The sequence below is a fragment of the Pungitius pungitius genome, chromosome 15, assembly GCF_949316345.1.
Source record: "Pungitius pungitius chromosome 15, fPunPun2.1, whole genome shotgun sequence".
Classification (NCBI taxonomy): domain Eukaryota; kingdom Metazoa; phylum Chordata; class Actinopteri; order Perciformes; family Gasterosteidae; genus Pungitius; species Pungitius pungitius.
Window position 1 is genome coordinate 14,351,303 of NC_084914.1, and position 20,891 is coordinate 14,372,193.

General features: G+C 45.9%; 1 protein-coding gene across 2 annotated transcripts in view; it reads left to right on the forward strand.

Moving 5' to 3' along the window:
- Positions 1-20,891, forward strand: part of LOC119209692 (uncharacterized) — a 121,017-nt gene that overhangs the window by 52,278 nt on the left and 47,848 nt on the right. For both annotated transcript variants that reach the window (XM_037459181.2, XM_037459182.2), the window contains exons 3-4: positions 11,123-11,417; positions 18,049-18,168. In XM_037459181.2, the coding sequence (XP_037315078.2) occupies positions 11,123-11,417; positions 18,049-18,168 (415 nt within the window). The remainder of the gene's footprint in view (positions 1-11,122; positions 11,418-18,048; positions 18,169-20,891) is intronic.

Sequence of the window (20,891 nt, forward strand, 5' to 3'; positions counted from 1 at the left end):
TCTGGGGGTCCATGCTGATTCCCCCAGCGGAGATCACAGACCCAAGGAACGTAACCGAATGCGCGTGAAAGACACATTTCTCAGACTTAACAAAAAGGCGGTTCTCGAGCAGGCGTTGTAAGACCCGACGGACGTGTTGGACGTGTAACTCGAGAGAGGGTGAGAAGATTAGAATGTCGTCCAGATAAACAAATACGAAGATGTTTAACATGTCGCGCAGGACGTCATTTACCAGTGCCTGAAACACCGCGGGGGCGTTGGCCAATCCGAAGGGAAGGACCCGGTATTCAAAGTGACCAATATGGGTATTGAACGCGGTCTTCCACTCATCCCCCTGTTTGATACGAACTAAATGGTACGCATTACGCAGATCCAACTTCGTGAAGAATCTAGCGCCCTGTAGGATCTCGAACCCTGACGACATAAGGGGCAAGGGATAGCGATTCTTGACCGTTATGTCGTTTAACCCTCGATAATCAATACAAGGACGCAACGACCCGTCCTTCTTTTCCACGAAGAAGAACCCCGCACCGGCAGGAGAAGAGGATGGAACAATAATTCCAGCCTCCAGCGACTCTGAGAGATATTTCTCTAACGCTTCTCGTTCGGGTGACGAGAGGGAGTATAGTCTACCGCGGGGGGGCGTGGTGCCAGGGAGGAGGTCAATGCTACAGTCGTAAGGGCGGTGAGGGGGCAGGGAGACGGCCCGGGAGCGGCTGAAAACCGCCCGCACGTCGTGGTACTCCTCCGGTACGCCAGTCAGATCACCGGGCTCCTCCTGAAAAACAGAGACAGGGGACACGGCAGGGATAGCAGACACTAAACAGTTACCATGACACGAAAGACTCCAAGACAAAATAGTACTCCTGACCCAGTTAATATGGGGATTATGCTGGACAAGCCAGGGGTGCCCTAAGACAATGGGGGAATAAGGGGAACAAAAAATGAAAAAAGAAATAGTCTCTTGGTGGTTCCCGGAGACGGTCAGACTCACCGGACTGGTGACCTGATGGACCTCAGCTAGAGTTTCACCATCCAGGGAAAATATGGTGGTGCGTTTTTCTAAATCCACCAGGGGAATGTTGTGTTCCCGAGCCCATCTCTCGTCTAGGAAGTTTCCCTCCGCCCCCGAGTCAACCAGCGCCGGACAGGAGGCAGATGAGCCGGCCCACCTTAGAACGGCGGGGAGAGTGGTGCGGGATCTGGATGAGGATGAAGACACCGCCGCGCTCGCCAGTACTCCTCTGTCTACTGGCGAGCTCTGTCTTTTACCGGACAGGAGGCGGCGAAGTGGCCCGCCGCACCGCAGTAGAGGCACAGTCTGTTCGAGAGGCGGCGTTGTTTCTCCTCCGGCCGGAGGCGAATGCCACCCAGCTGCATGGGCTCAGGTTCGGGGGCAAAAGGGGGAAATAACTCTCGAGGTGTCGGGGTAGCGGTGCGGGCTCGTCGCCGTTGTTGAAAGCACCGATCGAGGCGGATTGCCAGCTCGATCAGCGTGTCGAGCTCGGCTGGTGACCCACGAGCGTAAATCTCCTCCTTGAGTTCTATGTTCAACCCCTCTAAAAAGCGGGCCACCAAGGCGGGTTCGTTCCATTCGCTGGTGGTGGAAAGAGTTCGGAACTCTATAGCGAAGTCGGCAACGGACCTCTTTCCCTGACAAATGGTGGTCAAGAGACGCGATGCTTCGCGTCCAAAGACTGACTGGTCAAATACTTTTATCATCTCCTCCTTGAAGAGGAGGAAGCGTCCGCAGCAGGGATCTCCAGCCTGCCAAACTGAGGTTCCCCATTCACGGGCGCGCCCGGTTAGTAGGGAAATCACATAAGCGATGCGGGCTCGGTCTTCAGCATAGGTCCGAGGCTGCAGAGAGAAGGCCACCTCACACTGCGTCAGGAATGCCCTGCATTCCGCCGGCTCCCCAGCGTAACACGGGGGGTTATTGATGCGAGGCTCAGGAGACGACGAGTGAGAGAGTGAAAATGAAGACTCGGAATGGGTCTGGGTCAGGCGCATAGATAGGTCGTTCACCTGAGCGGCCAGACTCTCAACGGCCTGCCTGGCTGCCGACAATTCTTCTTGGTGTCGACCCAGCATCGCTCCCTGGAACTCTACGGCTGTGGCAATGGATTCCTCCCTTGCTGGATCCATAGCGTGTGGTCGGATTGTTCTGTCACGCGATGGTGCGTATCTGGCGGAAAGGATCCACACGCAGAGGGAAGTCACAGAAATGAGGGTTTTAATTATCAACTGAAACAACGAGCCGAGCTCGAAGGCAAAACATAGAACGAAAATGTATCCTCTAAGGGACCAGCTAAGCAAAAGGCAAAACACAAAATAATCCTCCGAACGGGGAAGTCTCCTCCATGAAGAGGGAAGCTCGACAGGAGCCCACGGGATGCAGCTTCCGCGGCGCGACGCTGGAGATCGGGCGGGCAGGACTAGGCTGTGCGTAAGAGACAGCGGGGTCTTGAGGCTGCTGGACAAGGCAAGAACTCGACTTACAATAACAATCCGACAAGACACAAAGGGAACACATGCAAGATATAGACAGGGTGATTAGACATGACGAGACACAGGTGTAACAGCAAACGGGGCGGGCACTGATTGGAATGAGCGGCAGGTGGATGGGAAGACTACGTGAGAAGTGGGTGTGTGCGCTAAGGTGAGACTAATGGGTAAATGAGTGTGTCAGTGAATGTGTATGGCAGAGGGGGAGAGAGAGGGAGAGACCCGGATCCTGACAGAAATAGAATTATTCAGGGGGAACGCAGGGAAACGTCATCCCTCGTAAAACTGAATGTACGAAACATACTTGGGTTGCCATGTTTGTTGAATTACTTAAATCACGTAGTGTTTCTGGTCACGTGGCAGATGTAAATCCATTATTCACTGTCTTTCAGTGGGGTTTTTGTTCTCTGCTAAACGCTCCCCTCTGTTCTCCTGCTCGTCCGTCTGTCTGCTGTTAGCTGCTGGCCCGCCAGCGTTCAGTGGGTTTATGAGAGCTTTCTAGTTGAAAACAGCTGCTTGCTGAGGCAGAAAAAAAATGATAAAAGCTATTAGAGTGAACCAAACAGTAACACCGTGAAATCAAAGTAATGAGCGGAAATTGCGCCGTAGACGGAGGTATTTCATTCATTGTAAGCATAAAATATTAGAGTTGTAATAAGCTATTTTATGAAAGCAACAGTGTTTTACGCCCTTGAACCCTCTTCGGTGGATCCTGTTAGTTTTGGCCAACAGCTGGTGTGGGCGGTAGATGCCACACGGAGAGGGACGGGGCTCAGCACCGGATCGGAGGAGGAGGTGCACGCGGCCCGGGCCGGGTCAGGAGAAGAGAGCAGGGCTCATGGGCGCATAGGTGATAGGTGACCCTGATGGGAGAAAAGGAGGTAACAGGGGTGAGGAAGAAAAGGGAGGGAGATAGGAGCAGAAGAGCAGGAGGAGGGAATCTTCTCTTCAGCTTGCTGACAGACGCAGCCACACAGGTTAATATTTAAATGCATCCTGTGAGGAAAGCACACAAGTGCTGAGATAATTAAACTATGGTGACACACAGTATTAATAAAGCATAAAGTATAAATACATTTTACAACAGTAAAACGATGGATGTTCTTTATTTTTCAAATGATATTTCACAAAGTATTACAAGATTGCATATTTTATCCGGTAAGAACCGGTCTTAAACAACCTGTATCTTTTTAACAACAATCTTACCTGCTTTTTGAAAAAAAAACTCACCAATAACACAATTATTTAAAAAAAAACTCTTTGTCCACACACACGCACACACACAGAGACTGTCGTCTCCCGATGGTAAAAGCCATTCCTCTTGGCAGTGGCACGCGGTGGCATATATGTGGGCGATTTGCCCTTTGAATGTACAGCAGTGAGTTAAGCCTCCAGTGGCCTTTTCCAAGCTCGTCTCTTTTGGCTAAAAATATGATGTGAAGTATACACCACCGGAGTGGAGCACTGAGGCAATAAAACACAAACAATTGCACGGACAGGCCACTACAAACACTCACACACACACACACACACACACACACACACACACACACACACACACACACACACATACACACTCCCTCTAATACATCAGCTGATTATGATAATCAAAAGCAGGATTTGCATACTCTGGGGATAAAAGCACAGTTTTGTCCCTGAATAATGTATTGCGGAGGAAGGGAATAGGGGCGAGATGCATTCAACAGCTCATGGTATAAAAGGAAAAGTCGAATAATAATGAATTAGGAATGTTCTATTGGGAGGTGAATGTGTGACAGAGAGGGACTTAGCAGTCCGTGTGTGTGTTGAAGCGAAGGCCGCACAGCGCGCCCTCCAGAGACAGACTGAATTAGATCAAAGGGGAGGGGGGGACAGGGCAACATGTCCACGCCGCAACTGAATTAAAGAGGCAATCATCAGCGCTAACCAAACTTCAATGCGGATCAATGGCGGATCAATGCTAAACAATTAGCTTGCAGCTCGTCACGACATATTCAAACCGCCTCTGGCTGTAAGACAAGCAGACAGGGAGCGACAGGAGACTGTTTTCAATTCCGCCTGACATTTTACTGTGAGTGCGGAACAAAAGGAACCACCATCCCCCCAACCCCCTCATTAACCCCCCCCCCCCCAACACACACACACACACACACACTCTGGCTGCGAGAATGGGTTTGATTGAAAGTTCAGACGGGATTGTAAACTGGTCCCAGTGCAAAGGTCTGGCTGCTGAAGTCACATCACAAGTGCTCCTCAGACGCCGGCTGCTTTGTGCTGTTTCTGGGGAGCGGCTCCTGCATGACTGGCAGGCGTTTCTGTCTGCATCGATCAGAGGTGAGACGCAAGCAGTCCAAGTGGAGCGAGCGTGTTTGCATGTGTCACACCTGTGAAGAACACTTTTTGCATTCTTTTTACGGATTAGGTTGGATGTGGTTGTAGTGGTTCGTGTGATTGAGGGTTCCACATGAAGACAATTATCTTTGTTGGAATTGTGGTGAATTTTACTTGAAGGAGCTGTCGGGTCCCTTTTCATGGTGTAAGCATCATTTCGGTGTTATGGTTTCCTAGGTGTGTAAATAAAGATGATTATGTATTACAACAGGTTTTTTTTAAATATACTGCTTATTGCGTTGGAAAATTGTGTGCATCAAGAGCAGTTGGTATCATTTGGAGCAGACACAGTGAGGGGTGGATGTGCCACAAAATTCATTCAGCTTATGCAGGCAACACCTAAACCTGCAGAAATCCGCCACAGACAAAATGTGTAATTCTCAAAATTATCATCCATTGCGCTTCTGTGGTATTTAGATTTCTTCAAATTAGGTAAAATGGCGCAAAATCGATTTTGTTTCCATTCAAATGAGCCTCATTGCAAAAATCGTCAAATTCACCATTTTCAATATGGGTTTGTAATTTCTGAATGATTTACTAACCAAATATACAAAATAACCAAGTATTCTGTTGTTTCAATGAATCAATTAAATTGATTATTAGCAATGATAAGTAATGAATGCAACATTCTGTTGTTGAATGAAGTGTTTGCACACTTGCATAGACTGACTCTGATAAAAAAAGTAATCCCTCTCAATCCTCCTTTTTGACCTAACCGGTGTGAGTACCTGCAGACGTTTCTAAGTGTCTGCCTTTGTGCAAAGCGAGGGCAGGCACATTTGCATGAGAGGATGCTCCAAAGGTGGCAGAGAATTGCTAAAACGACGCATATACAGTGAGAGGCGAGATAAAAAAGATAACAAACAAGGATTTATTTCACTGTGCATACTTCAGTGTAATTAATTGACTGATTCTTTAGTTCGAGATGAAAGCAAACCGATCACTGTAGGTCTGTATTTGTATCAGGACTGAAGCTAAAATGTGCCCGGCGACAGAAAAGGGCTTATTTTTAGCTCTAACAGTTTAAAACAGTTATTTTTAAAACTTGTGAATAACTGCAAACACATAAAACCTTGAGCATACAGCCAAAACTCAAAATATTGAAATGAACCTTAAGTTCTGTTTCTTTTATTAATTATTTATTAATATTAGCATTCGGTACTTAAATTATGTTATTGTCACTTTAACACAGTTCTTTTGAAAATCTGAGGCTCATTGGCCCGGAATAAACATACAGACAGGCCATGGGTCACACTAATCAGTGTTGGCTTGGGAGGGGCGTCATCACGCATCTCAACCAATGACAGCATTTAGGGGGCGGTCCTAAGATGCTGCTGCACTTGGATTATATATTTAATTTGATTAAATTTATTTTTTATGTTGAAATTCCCAAGAAATATTTGAACTGCCACTGTGTAAAGGGAAAAAGCACCTTATTTGTGTTTGCACAAATGAAGTATTTATCGCATTTTACAAAAATGTATGTGATTAATCTTAATTAAAAAATTATTGGATCCCCTTCATTAATTAACGCGTAAAAGCTCAGCATTGTTCCCAAAACCAATGATTTTCTAAATCTAACTGCTGTAGTTACTACCACCTTTGAATTTGAAAGCCTTCTATACACAGTGTTTTGTGGTTGGGTATGTGTGTTGTGCCTCTCTCTCTCTCTCTCTCTCTCTCTCTCTCTCTCTCTCTCTCCCTCTCTCTCTCTCTCCCTCTCTCTCCTCCTGTGGCCCAGATGGGGATCTACTGCTTCTCCAGATGGGAGAGAGAGAAAGAGAGCGAAGACATCTGATAATGGCCGAGCTGATCACAGCCGGCCCACAGAGTTGTTGACTTTAATTACTAGTCGCTGTGTAGATGTTGGCCTCGGCTTTGCGCTGTGCTCTAATAACGGCCCCCACTCTTCCTGGCCTGCTCTCAACTCTTTCTTATCTCTCCAGGTTAGGCACACCCACACACGCACACACACACACACACACGCACACTCGCACACACAGATTGTTACTCACGCCTTGGCTCCTTGTTCACTGTGCAATGAGTGTGCCAAGTGGAAGTCCAGTCAGGGCAGGAGGAGACTCAGAGTCACTACACCTCTTTTTTTAATCCTATAGTGACCACACACACACACACACACACACACACACACACACACACACACACACACACATACAACTAATGATATCTCAGTGGTGGTTAGGCTGGCCACGAGGCACGGTGCCATTTCAAACGGCCTCTCTAAACTCCTACGGGCCCTGCCCCAAATTACATTTTTGCTGCCGTTTCCCGTGATCTGCCCTGTTTTTCCTCAGACGCCTCTCTGAATTGGTGGGCCTGCTCCAAATCGATTGGCTGACCGCCCCCCCCCCTCCCCTCCCCTCCACCCTGCTTCACACATCTTGGCAGATGTGAAAGAGCTGGCTCGGTTCAGGCCCGCGGCGATACGACCGCCTCACCTTCTAGTGGAATTTGCCGGGCCGGCGGGCTCGGTGTTGCCCTACAGGCCTGCGGTTGCAACACACAGGATGAATAGCTTCCCCTACCCCTTTTTCAGAGGAGGTTGGGTGATATTTTGGCACCTGCCCGCGTGCCCTTGCAGGTCCTACCTGACGCGTTCGGGTAATTGAGCCCCGCTGCCAATCGCCACCCCGGCTGCGCCGCTGCTGCACCCTGGTCGGCGTTTCACGTGAGCTGCCAGGCGGGTTTTCAACCGTTCAGTCATTTTTCCTGCCACTGGCCAGCCCCACACAAGCCACACACACACACACACACACACAATGTGTGGATTTGTGGGGGAGGACATCCACATTCATTAGGCTAATGCACAGCTGTGGAAGAAAAAACATTTTCTTCGTGTTTTTATGATTTATTGTGTGGCAGAAATGTGAAATTGTGTATATGGGGTATTAGTTATTTAAATGATGAGGTTGGCAGAGAGAACTTTTCCTCCTCGCTTCATGATTTATGGTTATTGCAAAAATGTGAAATTGAGTATATGAGTATAAGCATATTACCTTATGATAATATAAGTAATTGAAGAGATTTAGGAGTCTGTGGAGGTTGGTTGTTGCATACACTACTGGCGCCTGAGAAAATGGAAATGGCTTATCATGCTGAAATCACTCTCCAAGCAAACGTGACACATCGGTAAATTTGGCTTTTGTGGCCAGTGGCTTCCTATTGTTTGGCTCTTGATATATTTGATGGCATATCAACGGGATATGAAACGCGGGAGTTATGAGGTGTGATATTATTCAAGTTAAAGATGTGAAATATGGCGACATCCAGTTGTTGCTGGTGTATAATATTGTTTAGGTATTCTTGCACACCTACTGCTGCTAAGAGATATTCAGAAAGCCCTGCCACTTCTGCCGCTGCACAGCATCCGCATTCATCCATTCTGGTTAAGTGCGTTTTTCCTTATTATACTTTCCTATTAATCTTGGAGGAGCAGATAAGGGTGAAGGGTCAGCCTTAAATGGATTTGGTTTCCTTCGGCTGGGTTTGCCTGCTTCAAAATGACTCCGAGCGGTGCTTTCAATCAGCGGCACCACCGCTGACTGTGGTAATGATGGCCGGGGCTTCATTAGGAAGCTCGTTAAGTCCCCTCGTTAAGCTGCAGACCCGTTAAGACTTTGATTGTGAACGGCTCTTCGTTAAAAAGAGCGAGGAAACCGGGCTCCCATGGTGGTCCTGACCGGCTGGGTGTTTTGGTCAATTGGCCCCAGTTGCTCCACCCATGGAGGATGAGAGTCTAGGCTCAAATTGAGTACTTTTCACTGAACTTGTGTGATTCTGTCTGCAACAATAGACAATTTGATACAGTAACAAAATAATGTGAAATCATAAAGGCGTCTATAAACAAACCAACAGGGCGGGCAAAGATGATTATGATGGTATAACATGACTTAATATCTTAACTGCATGTTGCCAAGACTCTATTGGCCCATTATCTGCTGTGCAGCACTTTCAGGCACAAATAGTTCTTCTTACTCTGCACTGATTGTTCACAATTTCCTTGAGTCACTTACAAATATAGTAAAACTACAGCACAGAGCAGTTTGCAGGAACCTCACACCACTGCTTCTGCTTCTGCAGTGTTGTACCGGAGCTGCCATGCGGAGGTCATTTGTTTAGTTGACTATGAATGGTGCTCTAGTGTTTGTGGGCAGGCAAATAGTGGGAGAGGTGACCATATGACTGAAATCCCCTTTGACATGCAAAGGAATAAGCCATTGTTATAAGTTATAACTGTGGTTTTCCTTCCAGCACATGAAGAAAAACATAATGACAAGAGTGTTTCAACTGCATGAATTGTATATGGGGAAAAAAGGTGCAGAATTAATCTGAGAAGCTGCTGCTGCATCACGAGTCCATAGTAAGAACATTTTGAAATCATTCGCTGTTCCAAACCGGTGTCTAGGAGTCCGTAGACTGGACAAAGACCCAATACAAAAATGTAAAGGGAAAATGTTCAAAGCACCTCTGCATCAAAATTCGGTCCACTCTGGCCGTGTCCTCAGTGTGTTTTACCTCAGGAGATCTCGCATTCTACCGTCTGAACAAAGCTCATGGCCTCAGCAGAGTTGAGCAATACATTGGCATTGTTGCTAGCTACATTTTGGTAAAAAGACTGAGGCTGGCTTTTTTTCGGTTTAAGACGTTCCTGTGGACTTTTGGATTCTTTTCTTTGACGATATTTAATGCCGCTGGCTCCGACACACTGTGACAAGCTTCCGCGGCACATTTTGAATTTTGGTTGTCAGGTGACTTTATCACCTTAACGCATAGTCACTTTAGCTATGGCCTTGGGCTAGCTTCAGAAACAAAGCTAGCATAAACATGCTAAAGCTAGTCAAAGCTAACCCCCCAGTAAAGTTAAGAACGTAACCATAGAACAACATAAGGCTAGGTGCATACTGCTCCCACAACATCCTCCACGGGGGAGGGAGGGCTTTCAGATCCCCTAATCTGCGCTGCCATTTAAATCAAGGGGTAATTTGCAAGTGAAGCCTTGTGTGACTTCTGACTTTGTGCCAACATTGTTTCAGACACTTTCTCCGACCTTCCGACAGTCTGAACTTATGATTTGCTTTCCTCGCAATAAACTACTTTTGTCAACAGCCCAATTCATCGTTTACCCCCCGGGAAGCTGGCGTATCCGTACTATTCTCAACCCAGCCCCCCACCCCATTTTGAAAAATGACGATCCTCAAAGTAAATTAAAATTTCGATTCACTATCCATTCTCATTTCACTTTAGCAGATGTGCTTAGCTGTTGCCATGCAACAATGCTCGCATGAGCTAACCCACCCATCCATCTCTTGCTCTTCTCTCATCTAAAGTCACAATGTCACACTTTCTTGCGAGTGGCGGCTAATTTAGCACTTTCTCCTTCTTTTTTTTTCTTCCCCCCCCCAGCCACAATTGCTATTCGATTCACGTAGGTGCGGGGTAATGAAATTGAATCTTGATGTGCTGGGCGCATCCCGCTGGCGTATCTCTCTGGTCGGGGACGCAGGACATTGTGGAGCCTTCCCCGATATTGCCTCTCCCTGCATGAGAGGACGCTGGTCGCTCGGCTGCCTCTACCATCCCGCCAGGCGCTGATCCAATAAAGCACCAACACAAGGCTGTGATCGATACAGCATGTCCCACTCCCATGCAGGCCTCTTGTATCTCTCATACACACCTATTAGTCAGGGAATAATTGATTGGGTCGCTGTTCATTATTCCTTTGATTTGGTGCTTTCATTAAATAGCTGGGGCCCTGCATGTGCACGGACTAGTAAGCTCTTGCCGTCCACAGCTGCCTGGGAAGTGAATAGAGGCTTTAAGAGCCATTGGCGGTGTATGTGTTCACAATGTCATTGGTGATCAAGGAGTTGGTTCATAACTGCTCATACTGCAGGAAAGAAGAGACACAGCACATAAGGAGGAAAGTGTGAGTGAGTGAGAGACAGAGAAAGAAAGAGAGAGAGAGGGAGGGATGTGCCTGTTTCTTTTGTCTCGCTCTGTTTAAATGCATTATATCCGCGAGGCACGCTGAGGATAATCTACTTGTTTAGTCTTCTTGAATGCCTGTCCCGAAAAAACAAACTTCATCTTTAACTGGTGTTTATTATCGTCTTTCTCCTCCACCCTTTGTGCCCATTACCTGTCGCATGTTTCCACTTCCTGTTTTACCCTGTTTTTTCCCTCATTATCCCCTCTGCCCTAGCTGCACACCGACATGGACCGGAACGATGGACGCACTAAATACGTCCTGCGAGGAGAGGGGGCCGGCTCGGTTTTCGTGATAGACGAGAAGACCGGTAACATACACGTCACCAAGCCACTGGACCGGGAGGAGAAGGACGAGTACCGTCTCATCGCCACGGCCACCAACCGGCAGACGGACCGCGCCCTGGAGCCCTCCTCGCAGTTCTTAATCCGGGTGCAAGACATCAACGACAACCCGCCTATCTTTGACGAAGGCCCCTACAGTGCCATCGTGCCTGAGATGGCAAATATAGGTACTGCAAGTCGGGTCGGAAGTGTGGGAGGGAGGCTAGCAAGTTGAATTGCAATGGCCCTTTTCTTTTATGATGCTTCTCCCCTTTCAGCCAAATAAAATAAGCCCCCGGTAGGCTCACCAGTAGTGATGGGCAGACAAACACAGCATTGGTTCGTTCAAATTGATGCGTGTAGATGTATGAAACCTTTATTTAATCGTTTTTGCTTAATATGGGCTCACAGTGACACACATGACGCTTAAGGTGTCTCAGACAAGGCGGTTGCAAACAACTGGCTGAAAAAAACATCATCCCCACAGCACTCTATTCAAAAATCCTAATCATTAATCTCTGAAATATTTAATAATCATTATACGTCTAATGTACTCACTTTGGTCCTCCATAACAGAGACCACAATACAGTTTCAGATCTTTTTTTATAATTACTTCCCTGAATTGAATTTTTGTACATGAACAGATTTTGTCTACAAGCAAAGCTGCCCGAAGGTATTCCCTAACACGATCACCTGAACTTTCTGCTGTGATCCCACTCGCTCAGTCCACCTCAGAAACACAATTTGTTGCATTACATAAATAAATTGCCATCGCAACACCATCTGCCGCGCAGACAGTACAGAGTAGTTGAATTTTTCATTCAAGACAGTAACGTGATTCCGCTTAATCTTTCGACCAGAAGACAACACGAGCGCCGGCCATTATTGGAGTCCGGTAAGCTTGCGCGAAGCCGAACATAAGGTAACGGATCCAAAGTTGTCCTTCGCGTACATTTCTTTAGCTCATATCTCTCTGTCCGTCCTGCGCTGTGATTGAGTAATTAGATCAAAAACCTAGAGAAGATCTTTTTAATGGCAGGGATAAGAACTTACCGTGATTGAGCGGGTTTTTGAAGTCCCATTCTGTTCACATACTAAGCCTGCAGGCCTTTTATCGGTTTGCCGTTTAATCAAATAAAGCACCACTACTGTCGAGCTCCCAAATGACGAATGTCTCCCTTGACCACGGCTAGACAGCACGCTTTATTATTTCTATCCCATTCCTCTCATTTCTATTCAACAGCTTTGAATAAGCCGTTGGTAAAGCCTGCGTACATGAACTTCCCTCACTCTGAGAAAAGTGCAGAACACAAGTTATTGACTGCTGAGCTGCAGCAATCAGTTACTCGTCGTTGGAAACGTTCCTTACTCGTGTTAGATGAGTTGTTGTTATAAAAAGCTCTTTGAACGTGACATGGGGTAATATATGTAAATACGAGGTTTTGACACCTTACTGACACATTACTGACTGTGTGTATTAACATTTGGTCCACAGCCTTTTTAGCCTAAAGATGAACACTCCTCCAAAGTTATTGGTTTCTAATTATCACTGCCATTTACCATTTCTGGCAAATCTACATTAAATATACTTATTCACTGCATCAGTTGAAAACATTGCAATCATCGAATAAGATCATTCAATTAGGACATCTCTAGCTCGTACATAAATACAACCCTTTCTGGCAGTAAAAACTGTGAGAAATTTTTTGTTTTCCTGCGGCTATCACACTAACAAACAGAGCCAGAAGGCTATTTACGCCTCAGGGCCAATTTAGAGTCCTGAATCAACCAGGTCTTTGTCAGGAGAATCCAAAGATAAAACCCACACCGACTTTCAGAGAGAATATTCTAACTCCAGCTTCTCCAGATGTTGTTGTATCTCTATGTGGAAATGCACTTATTGTAAGTCGCTTTGGATAAAAGCATCAGCTAAATGACATGTAATGTAATGTTGACTCACCGAATTTATCACGGAATTACTGTCTGTAAATAACCAACCTGCTAGTAGCCATTGGTTTGATCAATAGGTCCAGCAGCCTCCCACTCAAGCTAGAACCCATACTCAACCCAACGCTGGTAACGTGCCCGTCACCAGCACCTTTTGTCATTTAACAGTGAACACATGCCTCAAATGTCAATGTCACAGCCTCCAACAACCCGCTACAAAAGACATTTTCTCTTCTAGTGTGACAGCGAGTTCCTTTGCCCCAGGAGGCAGCGTCGTCATGTCGACGACGCGGTTCTGGTCTTGTCTATATCTAAGAGCCATATGGTTCTTCTATTATAACTTTTTTTAAGGCAGGGGAACAAATCCACGTTGGACTATTTCACCCTTTGTAGTTAAAAATATTCAGTTGAAGAAAGTTTTCAGTGATTTTAATGCGTCAAATAAATACATGGACATAAATAACATACATATAACATAAATGGAAGGATATGTTATGATGTTGAACAAGCGGTATGTTATTAAGCTGTTTTTAGATTAGATTCCTCACTGAACTCTCTGGTTGTTTATCACACGCACATACGGATTCAAGAGAGCATCAAGTATGTTTTAGATAAGAAGAAGTAAAAAACATTAACCTGCTGAGGGTGGAATGAATAAGCGAAGCATATGTCAAAGTAGTAATTTGCCCCTTTCAGATTGTAACATATAGATGTTTCTAAAGGGCCCACAGTGCAGGTACAAGCTAAAAGTGGCACAAAGTGAGGGGTGTCCGTGCTTTCTCTAAATGTAGGCCACATGCTTTACCTCAAATTAACAATCCCGTCCCTCATACTTCTTAAGAAGAAGTGTAAATTCATCATAAAAGCAAATGCAAATGACAAAAGTGATGTCATCAGAGAGTTTTATTTGAGCTCTCAAATGTCGGGAGCAGGCGGGTCGGCTGGCGCTGCTCAATTTTATTACTCTTTTGGCATGAAATTGCATCTCTGTTTCCGCCTGCTCGGACCAGACTGAGAAACTTTTATGGCCGGAGTCGGCAAGACACACACACACACACACACACACAGACACACACACAGACATGGACCTCTTCAAACCGCCCCTAATCAAAATCGCATGCGGATAGAATTTAAATGCAATGCAGGCGGATTCGGTAATGGGTTGGATTAATGAGTCACTTTTAATAACACTGTCACCAGAGCTGTTAGTTAGATCTACGAGCTATTTTGCCTTTTGTTGATTAAATACCTGTAGATATGATGCAGCGCATGCTTTCCTTCTGTAGTCTCCAATTCCAACATGTGGAGCAATGCACAGGCTGAGCGGTTTAGTTTATGACACTCATAATATGGCCATTAATGTTCATATCATGGGGAGCTCCCAAGTTATGTAATATTGCAAATGACTGCAACATTTTATTTTTTATGATATGATGTTCTCAGTATGCAGTTGTGGTTTGCTTGTGTGTGTGTACATTTTCAAATCTAAAAAAACAACATATTGAAACATTTTGAGCATTAAACATGTATAAGCGGTAACATGTTCTGGGGACAGTCACAAAGCGAGACCCAGAGCTCTCGTTGGGAGTCGTGGCCTTTACGACCCTCCTAGCCAGACGCCTCATATTACTCAAGTGGAACACATAACAGTTGGTTGATTGCGATCTTAAATAATGTAAAAAAATCAGATTCTCACTGATTCCAGTGACTCCTTCAAAGAGACTTGGGTGCCTTTTTATAAAGTATTTGATAGAATAGAAAGATTTATATAAAAAGTACAAGCAGTAGAAGTATAAACTTGGATTGTTCTACATAATCTCTCTATTAGGGACGCTTGTATTCATATTCGAGTCGAGGGTGCCGAGTCCCTCCTTTGGGGATCTGAAGTCTCCTCTCGGCTCATTAGGAAGCTGCCGGGTGCTTTTTAGCCGGGTTCGGGCAAAACTGGGAGCCCACCTGCGAGTAATCTATTCCACCCACCAGTCCTGATTCCTAGTTGCAGCCTTTATTACACATTGCAATGCCAACCAAGAATAATATGGTCACACCCACCTGCGCCGGCAGCACATTTCAGGAAACATGGATCCCTCAGGGGCGGTGTACTGTGAAATGCTGTCACTGTGGCAGAATCCTTACAATGGAGAAATTCTGTCATGGTAAAAAGGAAAAAAAAGGAATAAGTGGGTTTCTAGGGCTAACAGCGCAAATCCATCAAGATTCTATTTTGGATACCCTAATCTGTATAAATGTAGCGCGCATCTAAGTGTGCATAATGTTCATCTACACCCCCCCCCCCAAAAAAAGCCACAATATATTACCTAAATTTGCGCATGAACATGACTACACTTTTCTATCCAAAATGTAATACAAAAATATAGAGCATTATTAAACTATCTATCACTTGGAAATGTATTTCATTTAGTTTTCCCCTGAATAGACAGAGAGCATGTCACAGCCGCAGTGACCTGGTAATATGTCCGTGACTGAAGGGGGGATGCAGTATGACAGTAGTGCTTGGAATCGGAATAAAATAAGAGGCTGAGATGGGTATTTTACTTTTTTTCCAGTGAGATGTTGAAGTGACAATAACTGGCTGAATTGTAATTCGGAGCATGACTGCAGAGTGCCTCCAGGAACCAGTTTACATGTAGGAAAAGTACTCTAATCTGCATTTGAATTCCACTCTGCCCGTTGAAAATGGCTTCTACTCGGAGGAGCACTCGTGCCTCTTTTTTCTGAAGCAGGGATAATTGCTTTCAGTAAAACTTTTGAATTTGCAGGAAAAGAAGCTGGTATTTTAAAAAAAAGATTCCCCCTCTAAACTGGTTACTTTAGCAAAGTTTGGCAAATGTGGCTCGATGTCGTGTGCCTCTTAAAGGTTGTTTGTAGACATCGAGGGCCACTCCCAATTGTTTAATCCAGATCAGAATAAGGACTCTGGGGGAGAGGGGGGGGGGGCTATTTAGTAATCCAATCGGCTGCCTGGCGAGTGTCTGCACCTCGTGTCGGCTCAGTCCTCCGATTGAGTTGTTCATTCAATCACGGATCCAATATTTACTCCACGATTCAATATTTACCATGGCGCTACGCAGCACGCGTGATGAGGAGACATGGCTCCTATCAAAGGCCCCTTACATTAAGGGTGGGGAGGGGGGGGGGGAGGGGTGGACCAGTTGGAACCCGGCTTAAAATGTGTGCCTGCACATTGTTTGGTGCTGGTTTCACTCGACTGGCTACAACCATCTTCCCAGATGTGCATCTGCATTCTAAGAGAATAACTCACATTTCAAGTTTAACCAGCAAAGGACGCCTGTTCTTTTTCCCAGAGAGGAGAGACGTCTCAACACGCTTTCCAGATGGATGCATGTCAGTGCTGATGTTTGATCCCCGCCGAGTGTGTCTGCGGCTGTGCGGCTGGCGGGCTGCATACCAATAGGTTTTACCTCCGCCTTGCACTTGTTGCATCAACCCTCAGAGTCACGCTGTTTGATCTTATTAGGTTTTTTTTTGCCACTGTCAAAAGAAACATGTCTGTCTACTTATCTACTTATGCCCCCTAGCACTTATCTACGATATCTAAAAAAACCAAAAAAAAAACATAATGGCATTCAATAGTAACGCTTTGTAGTCAGAAGCTGATCTGGTGAAGGAGACGGTTTGAAATAAAGACAGAGAAGAGCAGAAAACAATGGAAGAGTATTTCTTCTCTATCTGGCAAGAAATCGAGAAATAAATCAGAATTTGCATGAATTGAAATTAATGGCCACAGATCTGAAAATCTGTAAATAAATCAAGGTTTAACTTTAAATACACAATCCACTAAACATTACACTACAGGCATGCTGGCCTGCAAATGAAGTGGTTTACATGACTTGATGTGAGTCGGCTTGTGTGCTACATCGTGACTCTGGTGTTTCATCCATTGTTGTTCTCCATCCAGGACCAATGGAGGTGGAAGAAGTACTCATTTCAGTATTTATGCAAAGGCATTTCCGGCAAAGGCACTTTTCAGGTGGTTAAAACCCCAAACCGGAATGATCCTTTACATAAGTCACTTTTTCAGTTTGGTACAGACGATTCTCTCTCACTCTCTCACACACACACACACACACACACACACACACACACACACACACACACACACACACACACACACACACACACTCGCACTCTCTCCACCTATCTTTCCCATAACGATGCTGTCATGGCTTTGATCAGAAATAAAGTAGCAGCTGCACGCACAAAATCCCCTTCTTCATTTCCTATCTCTTTCCCCACTGGGAAAAGCATTTGCACTGGAATATAGACATATACATGTATGAAATGTGTTTACTTTATCTAGTATGTGTTTCCTTTTGATGCCCCCCCACCCTTCAAAACCCCCCGCAAAACCGAGAGCTGCGTAGAAAAGAGATTTAAGGATGAGAGCGGGAGAAGGAGGCCGTGGAGGAGCCACGCGGTCCGATTGAGACAGGGAGCTAAAGGGAATTGGAGACGGAGATGAAGAGAAATGAAGTGAGACAGAGGGATTCTGGGGCGGGGGGGGGGGATGAGGAGGGGAGGGGAGAGGGTGCGTGTGGAGGGACAGGGGAGGGGAGGGAGGGTGTTGGGGGGATAAAGTATTTGTCACACTACCGTTGGAAAGAGATTGAAAAAGAAGGAGTGAAAGGAGAGAGTGGAGGTTGTCTCGATATAAAGCTTTCTTATGCTCTTAAAGTGCTGCTGCTTTCTGTCCACTTAACTCCAGCTCTGCCATGTTTTTTTACTATCTCTCCCCTCCTCCCCTGTTCCCTTTTGCTTCTTTTCTTTCCTTTTCCTTCGCCCTATCCTCTCACTTGCCCCCCTCCTTCGTCGCCTCTCCTCCGCTGCAGGCACGTCTATAATCCAGGTGACAGCGACAGATGCTGATGACCCGACTTATGGCAACAGCGCCAAGCTAGTGTACACACTGGTGCAGGGCCAGCAGTACTTCTCCGTCGATCCCCAGACAGGTGAGTGTGTGTGTTTACATATCCGTGCACGCCTGTGTGTATGTCTATGGGGGGCGTGCGTGCTTCACAACACACACGGGCAGAGAAAGATGCGCAGATGTCTTGAGGCAAGCACACAAAATATACTCAAGATGTGGAAATGCAAAAACACACACACACACACACACACACCAAAGTCATGGCCGAGCATGTGAGAATAGATGGACATAATGACACACACACGTTCATGCAGATCCAGATATTGCGCATGCGCGTGGGTTTTTTCTTTTCTTCTCCCTCGCTCTCTTTCACTCGGTTACTCACAACAAATTCATGCTCCCACGCGCACGCACACACACACACACACACACACACACACACACACTGACACACATTTAAACTAACACTTTGCCCCCTTGTGCTTCCCTTGTTTACTTAGTCATCCATCTTTCCCACTTCCCTTGTCCCCTCGGCTACTAACTCCCACCTCCAAAACACACACACACACACACACACACACACACACACACACACACACACACACACACACACACACACACACACACACATGGACGTGTCTCCATCCCGTCAATTTGGCAGAAATGTATTCATGCTGTCAGTTCCAAACAGGGGGCCTACTGTTCATATTTCTGAATGACGCAAACACAAAAAAAGGCATGTGTTCCAAAGAGAGACGTCAGCAAAAAGTTTAGTGAGCTGTGACGAAGGACAGATCACAGACGGCTTCAAAGGACCCGCCTGCATTGTGTGCGTTGTCAACGTGTCCCGCCTGTCCCCAAAGGGAGAAAAGTTTGCTTTTTTTATTTTTTGGAATGAAGTGTGCTTTATTTATGTATTTATCTCCTTTAATTATGAAGTCTTGCTTGGCTGACTCTGAAACGGAGCTCTGTCTGTTATGATCGACGACACACACACACACATTCAACACACTTAGCATTTAGCATTTAGCTCAAAACAAGTCGTCTTTTCTTTTTTTTGAACCCGCATGCCTGGAGCATGTTCCTGCATGCGAGCGGTAATTTGGCCCAAGCGACCGGGCGCAGGCGGCCGGTACTTGTGTTTCGCTCATAGAATGTTTAGTAATTGATTGCTTTGACATGTGAGAACCTCGGCAACAAGCGATGAGAGCGCCGCTGCTCTTTGCAAATGCCAAATAATGAGAATATGAATTCTAATCTCGCCCCATGCGTATTAGCCGTGACACGGTGCTATTAGCCGAGCTTTGGTATTCTCAAGGCGTCCGCTCTCTTCTCCCTCCGCTCCAGATACATCTCCCCTTTTTTTATTTTGTTCCTCGTTGCCTCCATCACCCAAAGGTCTTCTTTTTTTTTTAAAGCGCACGCTCCAAGACGATCGTGTCTTCTCGCACATTCAGATCTGTTTTGCTCATGAATTTGGCTCAGACACCCAGACGTATATTCCAGCGGGTTCGTTAGGATTCAAAACAAGCCGGCGCCGGATGTGATTCACCTTGAGCTCACCGTCGAGTTCATCCAGCCCGCCGCTTGTTTGTGCAAACAAACAAAGCCAAATGGGGTCATTTGCACCACGGTGGGGGTGATGGATGTGGAATGCCTGTAAGTGACGTGTCTCGGCGTGCTGTGGGACAGTGTGAGGTACAGCACAAGATTTTACGCTCTGTCAGCATGTCTGGCTTTCCGCATTGGGTGATTTATTTCTCCCATATGAGCGTCCTCACATGCGCGCGTGTGTGTGTGTGTGTGTGTGTGTGTGTGTCTACGTGCGTTTCTGTGCGCTTTTAACGGGACATTAAGTAATGCATTGTTGCTGTCAAGTGGAAACTGCGTGTCTCCAAAAAGCTGTCATGTTGTCAGGAAAGGCCGTCGTGTCTTCAGGCCGACGATGAGGCGGTCCGATGTGTCCAATGGGTTTCGAAAGGGCTTCAAAAGTGTTTGAGGAGGAACTCGATCTGTCAATCAGAGTGAAAGCAGTTTAATTACTATCACCAAAGTTATGGCTTTTTTTCATTTTTACCACTGCACCAGCTTGACGTTGTCGTAACCACTGATATAAATTGACAAACGGCTTCTATGTGTGGACTTGAATTGAGTAAAATTCACAGTTGTCTTAATACCGTAATAGAGGTGGGTTTTCCAATCAGGCATTCTGACAAATGTAAAAAGGCTCACTAAATTTTTTATCATTGCTTTGTAAATCAGTAATTATAGATTTCTGAGGCCATTACAGTTTTGATATTTGAGAACTTTAAACTTGTGGGTTAGCCAGTTGCAAAGGAAGCCATTCATTGTCACAAGTATCACACTTTTTGTTGAGTGAACACAAAATAATCAAAATGATGTAATATTACAGTTACTGGAAGAAATCAAAGATGACACTGCATCTCCGACGCAGCGTTCATATTCCATTCCAACAGTTGTCTGTAAACTCCTCGCTACGTTACAACCATTGGCTTCGGGATCATTTCCAAGCAGAGGGAACATCGCAGTCTGCACTCGGGCCGCATCACAGCACAAGTACACACGCTTTGCTACAACACCTTGACTTTGTAGTCACTGAATTTTTGTTCCTGCTGTTTGGACTTTGACTGATCCATGACAGAAGGAGAGAAGCTGGTCCACTCGATTGCTCGCAGAGTTCAGTATGGTGGGCCGAGATGATTGCCTGACGAGCTGCAGGCTATCACAGCGTTCTCCGTGGCGATGACAGCGCTGTGTTTGCAAATGTAGGCCCCGAGTCTTTGT